This window comes from Dendronephthya gigantea, unplaced genomic scaffold, assembly GCF_004324835.1.
Source record: "Dendronephthya gigantea isolate DGI-Jeju-01 unplaced genomic scaffold, DenGig_1.0 000115F, whole genome shotgun sequence".
Classification (NCBI taxonomy): Eukaryota; Metazoa; Cnidaria; class Anthozoa; order Malacalcyonacea; family Nephtheidae; genus Dendronephthya; species Dendronephthya gigantea.
In genome coordinates, this window is record NW_021163125.1 from 443,671 (window position 1) to 460,164 (window position 16,494).

General features: G+C 37.0%; 1 protein-coding gene across 2 annotated transcripts; it reads right to left on the reverse strand.

Moving 5' to 3' along the window:
• Window positions 1–1,060: 1,060 nt before the first annotated feature.
• Window positions 1,061–14,910, reverse strand: LOC114535261 (long-chain-fatty-acid--CoA ligase 5-like). 2 transcript variants are annotated; one of them, XM_028556635.1, is made up of 23 exons: window positions 14,713–14,910; window positions 14,112–14,217; window positions 13,172–13,233; window positions 12,068–12,169; window positions 10,438–10,537; window positions 9,887–10,056; window positions 9,677–9,709; window positions 9,206–9,257; window positions 8,872–8,948; window positions 7,552–7,629; window positions 7,399–7,481; window positions 6,855–6,906; window positions 6,286–6,371; window positions 5,506–5,560; window positions 5,255–5,350; window positions 4,589–4,661; window positions 3,924–4,012; window positions 3,354–3,470; window positions 3,159–3,212; window positions 2,497–2,586; window positions 2,236–2,337; window positions 1,902–1,973; window positions 1,061–1,559 (listed from the first exon to the last, which is right to left on the reverse strand). In XM_028556635.1, exons 1-23 carry the CDS (start codon window positions 14,743–14,745, stop codon window positions 1,401–1,403), a joined length of 1,941 nt encoding a protein of 646 aa, XP_028412436.1. In that variant the 5' UTR covers window positions 14,746–14,910; the 3' UTR covers window positions 1,061–1,400. The 2 variants fall into 2 exon arrangements, with proteins under 2 accessions (XP_028412436.1, XP_028412437.1); XM_028556636.1 differs by lacking the exon at window positions 14,713–14,910 and adding an exon at window positions 13,718–13,842 and having other exon boundaries at window positions 14,112–14,197.
• Between the last annotated feature and the right edge of the window lie 1,584 nt (window positions 14,911–16,494).

Below are 16,494 nucleotides of genomic sequence, written 5' to 3' on the forward strand. Positions count from 1 at the left end.
AAGAAAACACATTCTTTCTAAGTTGAACCCTGGTCAACATTATTTTTGTGACTCCTACTGCGTGCATATCAATCTAATCCAATTATTCATACACTTGGGATATCGATCATCGTTTACCATTTTACCCCCGTCTTTATGTCTGACTGAATCTGTTTACTATTTTGCTGACGTTTCCCTGCATTATAAAAGCCCATCTCGTTCTCTGGCTGATAGGTGGTGTTGACCAGTATTGCTGCAACTTGTCTCTCGTCACAAGATAGACTATCAAAAGATGGCTTCGCAGTATCTTCATTTTCTGTTTTCTCTCGTGTTCTTATTCAATTCAGAAAGCACTTTAGCTGGATCGTGTCCGAGCAGTCACTCAGTGATGCACGCAGGTTTGTGCTACCAGCCATGCAGAACCCTCTCACACTGGGCCTTTTCGCTAGGTGTTGGAACGATTTGTTGGGGCTGTGTTAAAGATCGTCCTGTACAAATTGCTGGCTTATGTTACAGAAGATGCCCGAGCTCAACGCCTCATGGCAACACTTACATGTGCTATGGTAACTGTCCCAGCGGCTATCGCAACGATGGCCTCACATGTTTCAGAGATGCTCGCATAATCAACGCCAATAACGGAGGATGTCCATGGTACGACTTGTGTGGATTGACATTCGCCCGCGGATGCACCAAATGTCCCTCTGGTTATCACAATGACGGTTGTACTTGTAGAAGAGATTCCCATCTCATCTGGCGTCCGTCGTATAATCGAGGCGTGGGCGTCGCGATGGTATCATACAGCCGAGGTGTTGGTCTAGTACCATCTTGAAACTTACTTGAACAAAAACAGACATTCGAAGTATTTAAACAACGCCGTTTGCCTTTTCGTTGTTAGAATATCGTTTGTGTTGTTAGAATATCTAACGACATTTAATTTAGGTACGTTTTCCTTTAATTGAATATGAACTAGTGTTTTTATGACAAAATATAGTTTTGGGAATAACTTGGGATTGATTGTGGATATGCATGGAAATTAACCCAACTTGAAAGCCATATTAGGGTTTTAGAAAAAAATACCGCACATCTGTCAATAGTTATTAATATACGTATACTCAACTGGACGAGACAACTGATCTATTAATACGCGACAATAAAAAATCGTTTATACTTTCTTTTACTGAAAGGATTAAAGGCTCTCATTCCCAGATTGACAGATTCATGAATATTTATTTTAATAAGCAGGCTTCAGCTTCAATCTGTAAAACAATATCTATAACAAATAAATAGTAATAGGGGGGATAGCAGATAGCACTATTTATATACTAGCTATATGTATGACATACAATACACTGCGCGCCGACTACTGTCGCCGGCTTGTACAGCATGTAGCTGCACTTCATTTGTTGGTAGCTAGTTTTTAACTAAAGTTTAGAACGCGCTGTTTGTTCTTGGTTCTTGTACAATTTCTCAATTTCGTCGGCGAATCTCTTCTGCAACGTGAAACGTTTCGATTTTAAAGTTGGGGTGAGTAAGCCGTTCTCCACGCTGAATAATTCTGAATGCAAGAGGATATTTTTGACCTGCAATAGAAACAGTAAAAATTAAAGGGTTTTCTCCAGCTTGGACGTACCCAACCTGCTTCGCGAACAAAGTATGCATGTTGTCCTAAATAACCAACTGGCGGCCGTACTTGCATATAAACTCATCGCAGTCTTGAACATCGTTTTATACGGCAGACGTGAAACACATTGTTTCGCTAGATGTATCAACAATGGTATATTGGCTATCTTAAGTATGTCACTGCTAAAAAACATCTTACGTAGAGCGTTTATAATCTAACAAAATTGTTGAAAACCTTATGAAAGTGTAATTAAAATACGCAATGCACGCGGTCATTAGCGGTTCGTTGTTAAATATCAAACCTGTTCAAATGATGCCAACTTTGCTTCCTTTCCTCTGGCAACGATATCTTCCAAAATCATGTTTTTCACATCCTGTTTGATAAAATAATATAATTTGTTGAAGTTCAATCTGGAGATGTACAAAGGTGAATACCATAGTGATTATTCACAAGTTTTATAAATATTTTTCAGAGATCCAACACTGTTAACTACTTTTGGGATGGCAGAATAGAGAGAAGGTGGAGGTAGCAGAGAAAAGGAATAATTGACGTGATCCATCGTATTTAAAATATTTAACGCGCTAACAAAAAATTTACACAGACAATACTATATTGGTTACTAGACATGTACATACCTCGTCTTCACATAACTCCTGAAATGTTTTCGATAAACCATTTTCCGAGGCCCACTTTATCATGGCAGCCTCGTCGGGTACAACAATGCCAACAATGAAGGACTGCGGTATTGATTAAATTATTTCAATATGTTTTTCAGAATCCGCAGGAACGTGATTTTATCATTAACCCAATAGCCTTGGACATGCAATTATTTGTTTACGATCATTATACAGCGTATATACGATGAAGAGATGTACAAAATACAACAAAAAACGTACCTTAAGACTATAACCATGAACAAACACCTGAGCTACGAAAGGGCTTTTGATGTAAACGTTCTCAATTTTGTCAGGAGCAACATATTCACCCTGAGTTAAATGATACAGAAAAGACGATTAAAATCTCATTATATGACTTTAGGACCTGAAGTAAAACATATCGTGACTATCTTCATAATTATAGGCCCCTCCTTCCATGATCGAAATAAGGTTAGCCTCATGTTAGGTTAAAAATCAATTTAACGTATAGCTATATGTATTTCCGATGATCATGCACAACCTGCGATATATGTGTAATACCCAAAAACAACATTGATAGTGCTTTAAAAGAAAAAAGTCTATAATACATAAATGATATAATAGAAAATTCATTTTTCTGACCAATACCAATATCCGTTCATGTTTCTGAGACATGAACATTTAGGAGATCAATATCTGCTGCAAAATAGAACAGATAAATCGATAATAACAGATCTGAGCAATCTATTTTTAATGTTATATTCCAAGGATTGTATTTGTAAGGCCAGCTGATCGATCCCAACATATAGTTCTTGTAACACGAATATAATATTTGAACACAAATTGTTTAATCTTTTTTTTCTCAGCATCATTTTGATCATTTCACCCTCATTTTAATCCGTGCAAATGAAGCGCCAACCCACCTGTGATAATTTGAAGATACACTTTTTTCGTCCAATAATCTTCAAAGTGCCGTTCTATATGAAAACAGTGTGGTATTAGTATCGTGATGATTTCAACAAGTACATGAAAAGGTCCCGTAATTAATGTGTCCATCATCCTAACTCTAACGCCAAAATCTCAAAAGGGTAAAATAAGTCCATAATAACCCAACACACCGGCTTCCACTCTCCAACATCACCGCTGTGAAGCCATCCATCTTTATCGATGACTTCAGCTGTTTTCTTTGGTTCTTTTAGGTACCCTTTAAACACATTCGTACCGTAAATACATACCTAAAATATAAAAAATGGGGTAACGTAACAAACTAGAAAAAATTCCTGCACGGAATTTTTCAATTCTCAAATATTGTGGCATGGCAAGCAAATACGGAGCGTTCTTTAATACTAACACCTCTGTAATACCTCTATTCTATATGGGTAACTTTCTAAGGATATTATTTTCAACCCAAATTAAACCCTTCTAAGTACAGACACCTGCTTATACCATGCATCCATTTCTGTACAGTTCTCTATAATTTAGGAATCGCCTAAATTTTGGAAACTTTTCTTAGAATAGCTTTCTATAGCTGATATCTCCTGACCGTATTGATAAAGGTGTTTTTGTAACCCCAAACATAAGTATAGCTTTTTAATATTCACTCCCTTTCCTGAGCCTTTAAAATGAATGGTGATATATCTGTGACTACGGTGCACCAGCTATATATAAAATATATAAGGAATATTTACTTCGCCTTGATTTTTGAACGTGTAATACTCCATTTCTGGTATATCAACCAGCTTGATATAACTGGTTGCTACAGGCGGTCCAACGTGACCTAGTTATTTCAAGAGTAAAAACGTCTGTATTGCATATTTCCGCAGGATTACTGCCTGCAATATCAAACCTAATTAAATAAATTTCATAAAAATAGCCAAAAACTGTGGCGATTATCTTAAATATGAGCGATGCATGTAGCTACCTGGATTTTTTCTCCTGCATGTGCTTGTCTGACGATTTTTACGCAAAGTAAACATGTATATAAGCAGTGGCGTAGCCAGCCTGACGATTTTGTCCCGCTATGTAAATTTCGAGTTATTATAATTATTCGTGCCTTTAGAAATCTATTGTTTTCACAGTCAGTGAACACTAAAATATTAGCATAGCGGGACAAATCGACAGGCTGGCTACGCTACTGTATAAAAGAGTACGCAGAAAAAGCTAAGAGGTGGCAGTGGCGTAGCCAGCCTGACGATTCTGTCCCGCTATGTAAATTTCGACTTATTGTAATTATTCATATCTTTAGAAATATATTTTTTTCACAGTCAGTAAACACCAAAATATTAGCATAGCGGGACAAATCGACAGGCTGGCTACGCTACTGAGAGGTGGTGTAATCATTATTATACAGTACCCGAGGATTTATCCATCATATTAGTCATTGCCGCGGATCCAGCGCCTTCAGTTAGACCATAACCCTCTATAACCTTTAAAGAGGAAATTGTATTAGTGGGGTAGATATGATATTTGAGTAGCATCACAAAAGACTAATTATCACTTTCACTCTACAGGGTGTCCCAAAAAAAACGAAAACTATTGAAATCACTCATTGTTAAAATTTGAATGCCGTGCTAACAAATTTCAGTCCGTGGGGATTTAATGCAACTTATAAAATGCTAAATGCTTTGTGTTGCTAGAGAAAGGGGACATGTCGAAGGTCATGGTCCTTGAGATGCACATCTAAATAATGTTATCCATATTTGTAAATTGTAAATATTGTTAATAAATATCATTTTTGCGAACAAGCAAATTTTACTGCATCATATGCCTGCATCCGTAAAAATGAGTATGGTAAACATTTATACACCTGTGGGTCCCAACAGAGTGCTTAGGCATTCAAACTCTAACAATTGCATGGTTATGGGTGATTTCAATAGTTTTCGTTTTTTTTGGGACACCCTGTAGGAGCTAGAATATAATTAAAGCCCCATTACACAGAGAAAAGTCCAATAGCGTCAATTTTACACCACTTGCAATGAGTTCATGAAATATTATCAATTGAAACTTACCAAACACTTACCCAACATCCAAAAACTACTTTAAAAAAATTTAAAACTTTTGCTTCGATCGGGGCTGCTCCAGTAATAATGACAGAGACATTTCCACCTAAAATTGCCTAAAATATAAGCGGGCAATTTCACACTTCGGAGTTTCAAACGACCGGGTCTCCGTGACTTCATTAATTTTGTAACCTCGCGAACATGCAGAATCCTGAAATATGAATTAAGTAACATATTTTTACTGCAACTTTTTTCTACTTAATTTTTGTACCTGGATTTTTCTGAACACAACTTTATCCCAAAAGCTATTGCTATAAAAATTACCTCTGAAAGATAAAAATATATAGCTATAATCTTTCATAGAATATGTATATAAAATATTTCGAGCCTAAATTTTTCGTTTATGAGTTAATACTTAAGGCTTAGAGACTTCATGTTCGTGCTTTATTCACAAATAAACGCACGCGCTGACCATACAATGAACAAGAAATTTCAATATTGGTGATTAATATACAATCTTCGTGCATTGGCCTAATTCTACTCACGCGAGTGGTCAAAATCAATCACGTGGTTTCTTGTTGCCTGGCGACAGATCATAGGAATCTTAATTTATTCGCAATAACTCATGAAAATCATAGTTTATTCAAAAACAAGACGCCTGCTGAGGCGTTCACCCTGGCTACAGTTATCTCGTTTGAGCTTGTAAGTTTGCACATGGTATGTTCGTGACACCCATGCGAGAAACCATCTCGATTAGGACGATTTCGATTGGTTCGAAGACTTCGTGCCGCCCACGCGTGATTTTTGTAAACTCGAGACGCAAAAGAAAAAATCGAGCCCATTTTACAACCCGGTCTACCTACGGTAGCCCCGAGTAATTACAGCCTGCAGCGAAGCTTGGATCTTCAATGCAGCAATCAATGAACTCAGATTGTATATTAAAAGTGTTAGAGACTTTGTAAACTTTGTAAACTTAGTAAACAAAACTGTCACAACAGTCTCTAAGACCCTAACCCTTTAATAACAGTGAATCATAAAGGCCACTGCTTACCTCTCAAGGTCAGCTAACTTTGAGGCAAATGCTTTATTGAATAAGCTTTTCTTTATTCCACTACTTGCCTCTATAGATGCAGTTACCTGAAGCACAAACACTCATGCCAGTCATGATCACTTATAATCCGAAAATGAATGCTTTTACGGAGTGAATTCTTTTTTAAATTAAGCTTAATGAGTTATAATACAGTTATTTAATAATTTCAACTGGGAAAATGTTTAGTTTCCAACGTTATATGGATGTGGATGATTTGTCATGAATTGGGCTAGGAGTTAGGGCTAGAAATTTGGGGCTAGGAATTTGTCAACACATGCACAGTGTGACACAAATTCATAAACAACAATGGTTTCTGCGTTTGCTAAATTTCAGCCCGGCAAAAACTACTCATACACAATCGTTTGCCAAATTTCAGCCCGGTAAAGCGGGCTAGCCCGGTCCATGTAATCGGCCCCTTAGGTTATTTCTGGACAGTACTGTATTAATTGCCTGCACCCATGACATGATAATTGACCGTTAGAACAGGTTTAAATATCCTACGATTTTAATTACAAATTTACTCAACGTACCATATCATAGAGACGATTTAACAAACGAGGAACAGATGGAAAAACCGTAGGTCTACATAGAATAAACGAAACATACGACTTGTTAAGCCATTTCCAAGACAGTTCAGACAGACAGACAGACAGACACAATCAATCTTGGCTTAGTTTAGCAACAGGAAAAATTTTAAAAAATTTAAGGCGGAAAAACATATACATTGACTATATATGGTCTTCGAGTATTGAGTATATTAAAGGCATATATTTTATTCAAACTGTTTGAATATTGAATCCTAGTATTGAAACAATGTATTATTTGTTCGAACAGGCTGTTATTTTTAAAGTGTTAGGTTTAACTCCACTTTGTGTTCTGAACGAAATTCAGCCCCAAATTGAGGTTAAATTTAGTTCAAAATAACACGAATTGTAATAAAAATAATATACTAATTTTAAAAATATAAACAGTACGTGTAATTGCAGTTGATGAATGTTTCCGATTTCAATACGATTTACAGTAGATTAAGAACGTTTTTATGCCAATGTTTTATGAAAAGAAAAATATTTTTACCGTAACAACCGTAAATCCTCAAATAGTAATTGGATATCGCCGCGGGAAAATCCACTTCTTGAACCGGAGCTACGAAATATCAACTGAGCAAGGATAAATGTTCAAACAACGGGTTTTGCCGGTATTGTTTATACGACATCCTGATGTACCTACCTGTACGATCCGTTCGTAAATGTGTGGTAAAGGTAAATACGAGATGTGAAGATCGTTTGGAACCAGTGGGCGGCCATTCTAAAAACATGTCAGACAAAGCTTTTTTAGTGAATTTAGCACTTGGTCCAGATCAAACTCATCCACTCCTAAGACTTGTTTACACTTTATTAGTCACGACACGAGACTTAATTATAAACTTTATGTGTCCTTTGGCTATGGGCCTCCAAATTGATTCGGTCTTGAGACGTATGTCTATATGGTCGAAAGTTGAAACCTTGTCTCATCAGTCAGGGATATAATTAAAAAAAAAACTTTTATAACTGCACAAAAACGCAGAAGTGGTATAATATATGTAAATAATGTTGTCTCACTTTCAGGCAGGTTTTTTGGCTGCCCTGAAACATAAATAAGTAGCTACTGACGCAGAAAAAGGAATCTTCAGGCTCTAGCTTAAAATTTCATTAAACATCACCACGCAGCCACAGAATACCTATCAGAAGTAGAACTCCTGTATTTTTTTCGTAAGTGTGATTCGTCATGATTCGTCACTTAGCAAGTGCATTTTTTTGAGGTAGTCACCCCCCTGCCAATATTAAAAATAGGCTGATTTTAGATATTGGCAGGGGGGTGACTACCTCAAAAAAATGCACTTGCTAAGTGACGAATCATGACGAATCACACTTAAAAAAATAGTATAGAGTTATTCTTCTGATAGGTATTCTGTGACGCAGCTAGAAGACTAGAACTAAGACTTGCTAAAACTTTATATCCATTCATGTATACCGTCCTATAAGTTAAGAACTTGATTAACGTTAATCCCGAAAGTTCGATTTTATCGAACTTTGTTAACTGTCCTTCCTATACGACGTAAATAATTAAACTTGATGCAATGTAAAACATCCTACAATCGTGGAAACTAAACCTGTTAACAAGGTTGTTGTAATTAAGGCAAATTCAGGTTCCATTTAGACTAACTTACTTGTTTTGGGTGACATACTCCCCCAGTCCCCCCACACCTTTGCCAATGTTGTATTTACTAAGCAAAGTCAGAGCGACAAGGTATCCAATATTGGTTTCGGGGGTAAGGGGGTAAATGAGAATTTGCACAATATTTTTATGATTTCAGATATTTTTTTAACAGTTCTGTCCAGGATTATAGGACATGATAAGAATTAATCTAGCTCCAATACTTGATGACAATTCACGCATTCCTTCTATTTGATTACCTATTTGGTAGTCCAACTAATATGAAATTTATTTAGTCCGTCTCAATTAATCTAATTATCATTATATTTATAAGCACGGTGACTCAAGTCATACCCGTTCAAAATGTATGCGATTGGCGGCAATTACAGTCGCTACATTCCTGTTTGTTATCATAGCCCCCTTTGGCTGACCTGAAAAGCAGTTGATTGAAAAGGTTGAACAGACGAATTAGTTCAAAACCTGAGGTTGAATAAAGACAAACCAGTTTTATGAGAGACTTGAATAGATATCCTGACAGGTAAATAAGGCCGGTATCGTGTACAAACGCGGCCATATACGTGAGAAATCATGCATTGGGGGGTTGAGCTTCCACGAATACAATTGCTACGGCCCACTTTTAGCAAATTCGCTTTAATAGGAGATAAATTCCGAAACTGTATATACGTACCTGTCGTTCCACTTGTGTAGCAAACAGTAAAAATATCATCAGGTTTACCGGGCTAGAATTAGGGAAAGAATACCGTAAACATATTTATAACGAAAAATTTACTGTTTATTTTATCTTAGCTTGAATGTGACCATCCCGAAATTATTAAATTCGTAAAGTCTTTTTTTCCCACCCGAGTCTTTTCCCACGTCGATTGTTCTTTTCGGCGGAATAGAAATGCAGAAGACATTAACGGTATCCAGTAAAAACAGCTGTGTCATGCAGTGGCGTAACTAGAACAATCTATCGCGGGGGGAGGGGGGGGGGGTGAATAATCATATATGGATTTCTTTTGTAATTGCAATAGCTTACAATATAGAAATTCGTCGGGCAGAACTGAATATATGAATATTCAACCCCAACCCCAACCCCCATTATCGTTCTAGTTACGCCCCTGGACAAACTAGCAGTTAATAAGAAAAGTTGGCTTACTGATTTTTCTTGACGATTACTTCGTCCCAACTCCTGGAAAAAAGTTCAGGCAATAATCAAGGTCGATAGTTCATTACAAAGACAACCTTAGAGCTGACTGCATGTATATAAAATCTTACAAGTCACGTACGACGTGAAAACAAACACATGTAGCTACTATACAAGATTCTCTGGGGCTAGTTGCGTAAAAAACTCATACAAGTTATATACCAGGATATTTTTAAACGATTTCACCATAATTCCACGTTTCCCAGCCTTCTGTTCGACTTCTTCCTTAACATCTCCAATTGTAATGATGTGTTTCAACTTCGGACACTCTTCAGCTTTCGCTAACAAAACTTCTACTTTGTTTTCATCACACACGATCAGTGAAATGTCGGCTACATGTTGAATAACAAAAATGAAATCTACACTTGATTTTGACTGAACGATCCGTTGGCACTTTCTTTGGCTTATCATACAATGGGCAAGCTCTATTCGTCTCCAACAGTACGTCACGACCGCAAGACTAATCTGTTTGCTTGGTTGTATCGACCAGAAGTTACCATAGAAATAATCAGTGGCGTAACTAGAACGATAAATGGGGGGTGAATATTCATATATCCAGTTCTGCCCTACGGATTTCTTTTGCAGAACTGAATATATGAATATTCACCCCCCCCCCCCAATTATCGTTCTAGTTACGCCCCTGGAAATAATAGACACGTCTATTATTTCTATGGAAGTTACACAAAGTATCACAACACCTCAAAATGACTTACAATGATTTATGATGAAGGTGCAGGCATCTGAACCCAGTGTGTCGTAGAGGGGCACAGAGACCAATGAGTAGGTCAGACATGCAACGTCTGTCAGAATCCACTAAAAATAACAGAACCTGCATTCAAATTTAGTCGATGCAATAGTTTGTTTCTTCCCCGTAGAGTTTTTAAAACAAAATCGCTCGCACGAACGAATTCGCCAATTAAGAAAACGGGAATCTGATGTCAACGGTTATACCTTACGTGCGCATTTGTGGAGGGGAGTTAATTATTACTTCAATTCATGGTGGGAGGGGGTATATGGTTCAGCGTCACTTAAATTTTGGGTAAATGGTGCATTGCAAAAATTTTAGCAAGCGGGGGGGGGGCTCTTTGATATATGTCATTTAGGTTAAACTTTTCTATGCAAACGATGCACTAAATACAGAACGTCTTTAGTCTAAAAAATGTTGCGTAAAGATTTTCTGGACAACTTAACTAGATAGCTTTTGACTTGTATAGCCAAGAGTTAATAAGATAGAATTTTAGCAAGGGGACCTGTGTCCCTCGCGCCCCCCAAAGCCCGAACGTGATTTATGATAATTTATTTCCTTCTTATATATGTGTATACAGACATGCATGTAAATATTAACACACACAATCGTCCAAGGGGGTAACGAGGGTGTCAAAAATTGCCAAAAGTACGCGAGGTATTTTCTTAACGAATACTGATTTATTCACCTCTAACAAAAAAAAACTCCGCAATTTTGAAAAAGGTGATTATGGCGTAATACTGACTCCGTGGTTGCTCAAACAACGAGGCCAGAATTTCCAATTGTTACTTTTGTATTTATACGAACAAGAATTAACCCAAAATCAGTTTTCTTGGAAACTAATTTGCCAGGTAATCCCCATCGATGCTCGGAGTGCACGCAAATGACGCAACACGGCGGAAATGAGTTTTTATGAAGTTTCAACCGGAAAATCTAATCACTTCTGTATCGCTAATCGCTATCGAAAGTGCTTGTTGAGTATTTATAAATATTTTTACAGTCATCAAGTAATTCAAGGTTGGGGAGTGGGTATATTCATATATTCATGTTCTCACAACCGTAGAAACAATAGCTCACAAAGGAAATCAGTCGGGCATAAGACGAAGATATATGAATATAAGCATAATTGAGCATATTCGCCTTACTCGTGGCGGAATAGAAAGCTAAATCCCCCCCATAGAAAAATCAATCCCTTGTGGAGATTAACCTGGATATAAGGGATATATTAATCTAAACCAAAAAGTTTCAGTTTGAAACTGTTCGAGCCGTTGCCGGCCATGCGGATTTAGTGGATTAAAGTACTGGGCCGGTTGTATTAAGCCCTTTTAGCTTAAACGGTGGTCAAGTTCAAAATAGAAAGCAAGTCTATCGTTTTATAGAAGAAGCAAACAAAATGTTTTTAACCTGAATACAACAATACTGTTTACAAGTACATATTCAGTGCATAATATTCAAGTTGACTCATTCAAGAGAGATGTAAGGGTGTTATTTAAATTTGACTTATCCACCGTAAGGGTGTTATTTAAATTTGACTTATCCACCGTTTAAGCTAAAGGGGCTTGATACAACCGGCCCCTGAATTTATCATAATATCCAACCTCAACTCCGTTTGCGGCATAAATGCCAAGGAACGTCTCTGCGGAAGGCTGGTAACCGAGTTCTAATATTCCTGACCCCAAATCGGCAGCTCTCTCTAAAACCTGAAATGTGTTTGATGTGATTTAGAGTAAAAACCTGAGGTGATTTAGAGTAAAAAAACAAATGATTCTTCATTCAGAATTTCAGCCAGTTGGCAGGTCATTGTTGTTGATAAATGGAACAAGTTTAATCAAACCAATATGGCTGCTTCTAGGACCATATCAATGAGGGTGAATGAGCTTCATGTGGCCACCAGCTTTAGAGTATGTATGTAATATGTAAGTCACTGAATATTGACTGCTTGTCAAATGTGATGAGCATGCATGTTGTATGTTTTTATATAATCGTTTTGTTGTTTTCCTCATTTCACAATTAAATTTCTGACACAGCAAATTGGGGTCCTACTAAAAACCGCCCGAGACCGCCCGAGAGTATAGAAAAACCGCCCGAGACCGCCCGAGAGTATAGAAAAACCGCCCGAGACTTTAAAAAAGCGGCTGACAGAAATCCGAAGTTATTTTGTGTTTTTAAATTAAATATCAGTAAATATGAAACGTTCTAAGAACCCGTATGCTTAGACAAGAACATTTGACACTAACTAGCACAGATTAGCGGGCTGAATTGTAATTGTGCATGGAAATTCTCCTGGCTCTGTTGTTTTACTCAACATGATCCTTATGTTTTACTTTGCCCGGCCTGCATTTAAAACAGTGTCTTAATCAGGATACCAGATGTCAGGATACCAGTTTAATCATACCAGTTTAATCATAGAATACATTGAGATCAAGGAGACAATAATCGTAACTAAAGTTATGACATCATTGCCAAGTCAACGCGGTTACGTCATACTAACTTATCCTAATAAGATAGTATGACGTATTATGACACAACTTATCTTAATGACGAAAATAGTTAATTGCATGTAGGTAACTACAGGTCAGAATTTACCCAGGGCTAGCTGACAGGGGTTAAAGCTTTGAATGTATTAAACCATTTAAATGTATATTGGGAGGTTTTTGCCAGTATACAATAAGAAATATTAACAGGTGAAAGGAATTTTATACCTGATTATAAGTCATCCATGTGTAGGAGCCATTAAATTGTTTCCCCAAGCAGGGCTTATCACCTGAACAAATAGCAAGAGAGCATGTTTAGAAGCATCAAGCGTATGGTTCGTACACACACCTATTAAAGCAAGCTAGATGTCTACACCAACAAAATATATATTACCATTCAATTACATTTTATGCATATATATACTGTTTACAATAAATAAGCACTAGCATCACAATTACTTACACAGTTTGGAAAATACAAATTGCAGCATTTGAAGAAACATGATTTATGATTCATGTTTAACACTAGCATTTTTTTAAAGAATACGTAGAGCTTTCAGGACAGTGATAAAGTATCAAACAACATTGAATATTGTGATGATGCTACTCTGTTTCACCAACTAAGGAAGCTGAAAAATTAGCTTGACCATGGTGGGAATCGAACCCTTGAGTGTTGGTTTGCTAGCTAGTCCAATGCTCTTCCAAATGAGCTACTAGGTCAAGACGTTTGGGTATTTAAAAACTTAATAAATCAATAATTGTATCTTCATATACCATAATATGAACAGAAACCAGGGGCACCAATTAGTATAGTTCAGACTTCAGGGTGGTAGCAGAGTAGAGTTTTAGAAAAGGGCACATTCATTTTACCCACAGCACCAGCAATATGGAGAGGAACCCTAAACACATTCAATTTTGGATATTGGGTTTTCAAATACATTAGGTGGAAACCAAAAATTCAAAATCTATCTCAATTTGCTATCTCCTATTGCATTGTGATATAGGAACTTAATATTTTGTTATAAAAAATATTTAAGAAATATTTAAAAAAAACTTATGCATTACCTAGCTAGCTGGCCTAATGAATCTCCACTGACCTTTCTAATGGTTTAATTAATAAGTACTACACTCAGTGCTGTTTCCTTGGCTAACTATAAATTATAATCACCAGATTTTTCAGCTCCTTTTAAGTAGGCTTCATAAGCAGTTGTTATCCCATCATAAGTTTCACATAGTTTTTCAGAGAAAGCACTTCTCTTTGCACCAGGAATTCCCTGTGTAGTTCAACGACAGAATATAGTTGAATTACAAAACATAATTGAATTACTGGTGTCATTTTACGATGATTTTATATCACGAAGTAATTCTCATTTAGCCTCGTTATCTATTTATTGAGTTATGCTATAATTATTATCCATTTAATATTTTCATACAGCTTGTTTATATTATAACTTCAGCGAATAGATAATGAAAAAGTAGTGCTTGTCGAGTTGTCGAAGTAGATCAGTTTGTGTCTTATCTTCCCACATTTAATTTATAAAGTTAAATCCAACAACGGGCGATTTTAAAGCGATTGAAAAAAACACTATCCAGTGGATAGCGCTATCCGGCTTTCATACAACCGACCCCAGTACGATAATATTTATAATGGAATGTGCCCGAATGTCCTTTTATTAAAATTACATATGCATCAAAGACAAAGACTTGATGATTTTCATCGCATTGAATTTCGGCATACAACATATTGTTACAATATTTCTACCACCCACCGGTACATCGATTCCCTGATTTTCGATGTCCATTTCTACGAAGCTGTACTATAATTCCTGGAAGACTTGCTCGCGGTAATAGGGTTCATGTCCAGAATTAACTGTAGAATGTAAAACCCGCGACAAGATTATAATTGCAAATAGCGTAAAAAATAGCAATCATCATGATATCATCCAATATTATGATGTGCCACGTATGTTCACCGGCGCACGTTTCAGGCTTTGTTTAAGGCGATTCTCCATTACGTCCGCTACGCCCGCGCGGGCGAAGCGCGCTTTGTTTTTCAGACCCATCACGGTCGCATGGACAGAATTTCAAAGGCCGCTTCGCCCGCGCGGGTGAAGCGAACGGTGATGGAGAATCGCCTTTAGTAACTTTGGTTCAACATGACTGAACGTTTGCATAAGCACGTTATATAATATAAACACGCTGTTGTTCAGGGTATTCGTCGATGAAATACATGGCCTTGTGTTTAATGATAAACAAATCAATCATAATTTATTATACATGTTGACAGAAAAGTAAACAATCTGTGGAATAGATCACCTTTCAGTTTCATATTTGAATGCAAATATTAAATAGTACCATCACAGAGCATCCAAAACATCAGTATACTGTGCAATCATATGAAATATCAATATTATTCATCATGTAACATACATATATACAAAATCATATACAGCGTCATATAAATATATTGGGTCATAACAGCTGCGGTGTTCAAAAAAAGCATACTCCTTGAAAAAGTACTCTAATTACGTTTCGCGTGAGTTAGCAACTTAGTACCCACTTTTTGTACTGCTTATGCTTAAATTTCCATAAGATGTTGAAATTTCCATAGATGTGGAAGCACTGAATTTTTAAGTGTCCCCGTTAACATTAGAAAACATTTTGTGCTAGCCCTCTTCACTGGGCCTCTCGCGCGTGTTTCATTCGGTGACGTCACGGATTTTTAAAACCCGCGCAATGAGGCTTAGCGACTAGGCTGCCTCGCCGCGTGTACTAAGGAACGTATAAGAGGCCTAGAGACCAATCTCGAAAACAGAGCCCTCGATCCATCGGGGGCTCTGGTTTCGAGATTGGCCTAGGGACTAGACTGTTGGAGACAAGTTGGAGACTGAGACTGGTATCTGGTTATAAGGAATTGTTAATTTGTTATACTGCATCCTCGTCCCCAGGGCCTAGCTATACTGTTTATTGGCCGTTTTCACACAAGAGATGCATAATGCGTCCGGCTTCAATATTTCTTGTCTTGTTATTCGTCTTCAGTTTAGTTGACAGGGGTAATGTAATAGCCTAATTATCATCCATATATTAGTCAGTGAGAAAGAGTTGGGTGCGTACTTGTGAAGTGATAGCCTTGCACTAGTGTTTTGTGATCAATAAATATATTTCGAAAAGTACAAGTGATTGTGACTTGTTGGGGACTACAGTTTGGAGGCATCATCCACGACAGCGCAGCTAACATTAAAATTGTTTAAGATGCAAGCTTTTTTATTTGTAGCGAAATCATGCCAACACGAGATCTTTAAAACCACATTTCTTTGCAGAATTTAAAATTGAAAAATTTTATGCATGCTTGCATGTTTACAACATAAATTACTAGAACCAATTTGCAATTCAATTCCAAAGGGTCTAAAAATCCATTCAGTTATTATACCTCGAAACTTTGTGTAATAAGTATAGAAAATATTTATGAGAGGACAGAAGGTTTGAAATATGCCTCACGACCTCGTGTTTGTATCGCTAAATCCGCTAGTTATAAAGACATCATTATGAAC

Bases quoted from the DNA above. Each gene is read 5' to 3' on its own strand.
- LOC114535261 (XM_028556635.1), bottom strand. From the start codon at position 14,745: ATGGACATCGAAAATCAGGGAATCGATGTACCG. The intron at 10,538-12,067 runs GTTGGATATTAT...TGTTATTTTTAG, and splicing joins ATGCCGCAAACGGAGTTGAG to TGGATTCTGACAGACGTTGC. The intron at 2,338-2,496 runs GTACGTTTTTTG...TCAATACCGCAG, and splicing joins TTCATGGTTATAGTCTTAAG to TCCTTCATTGTTGGCATTGT.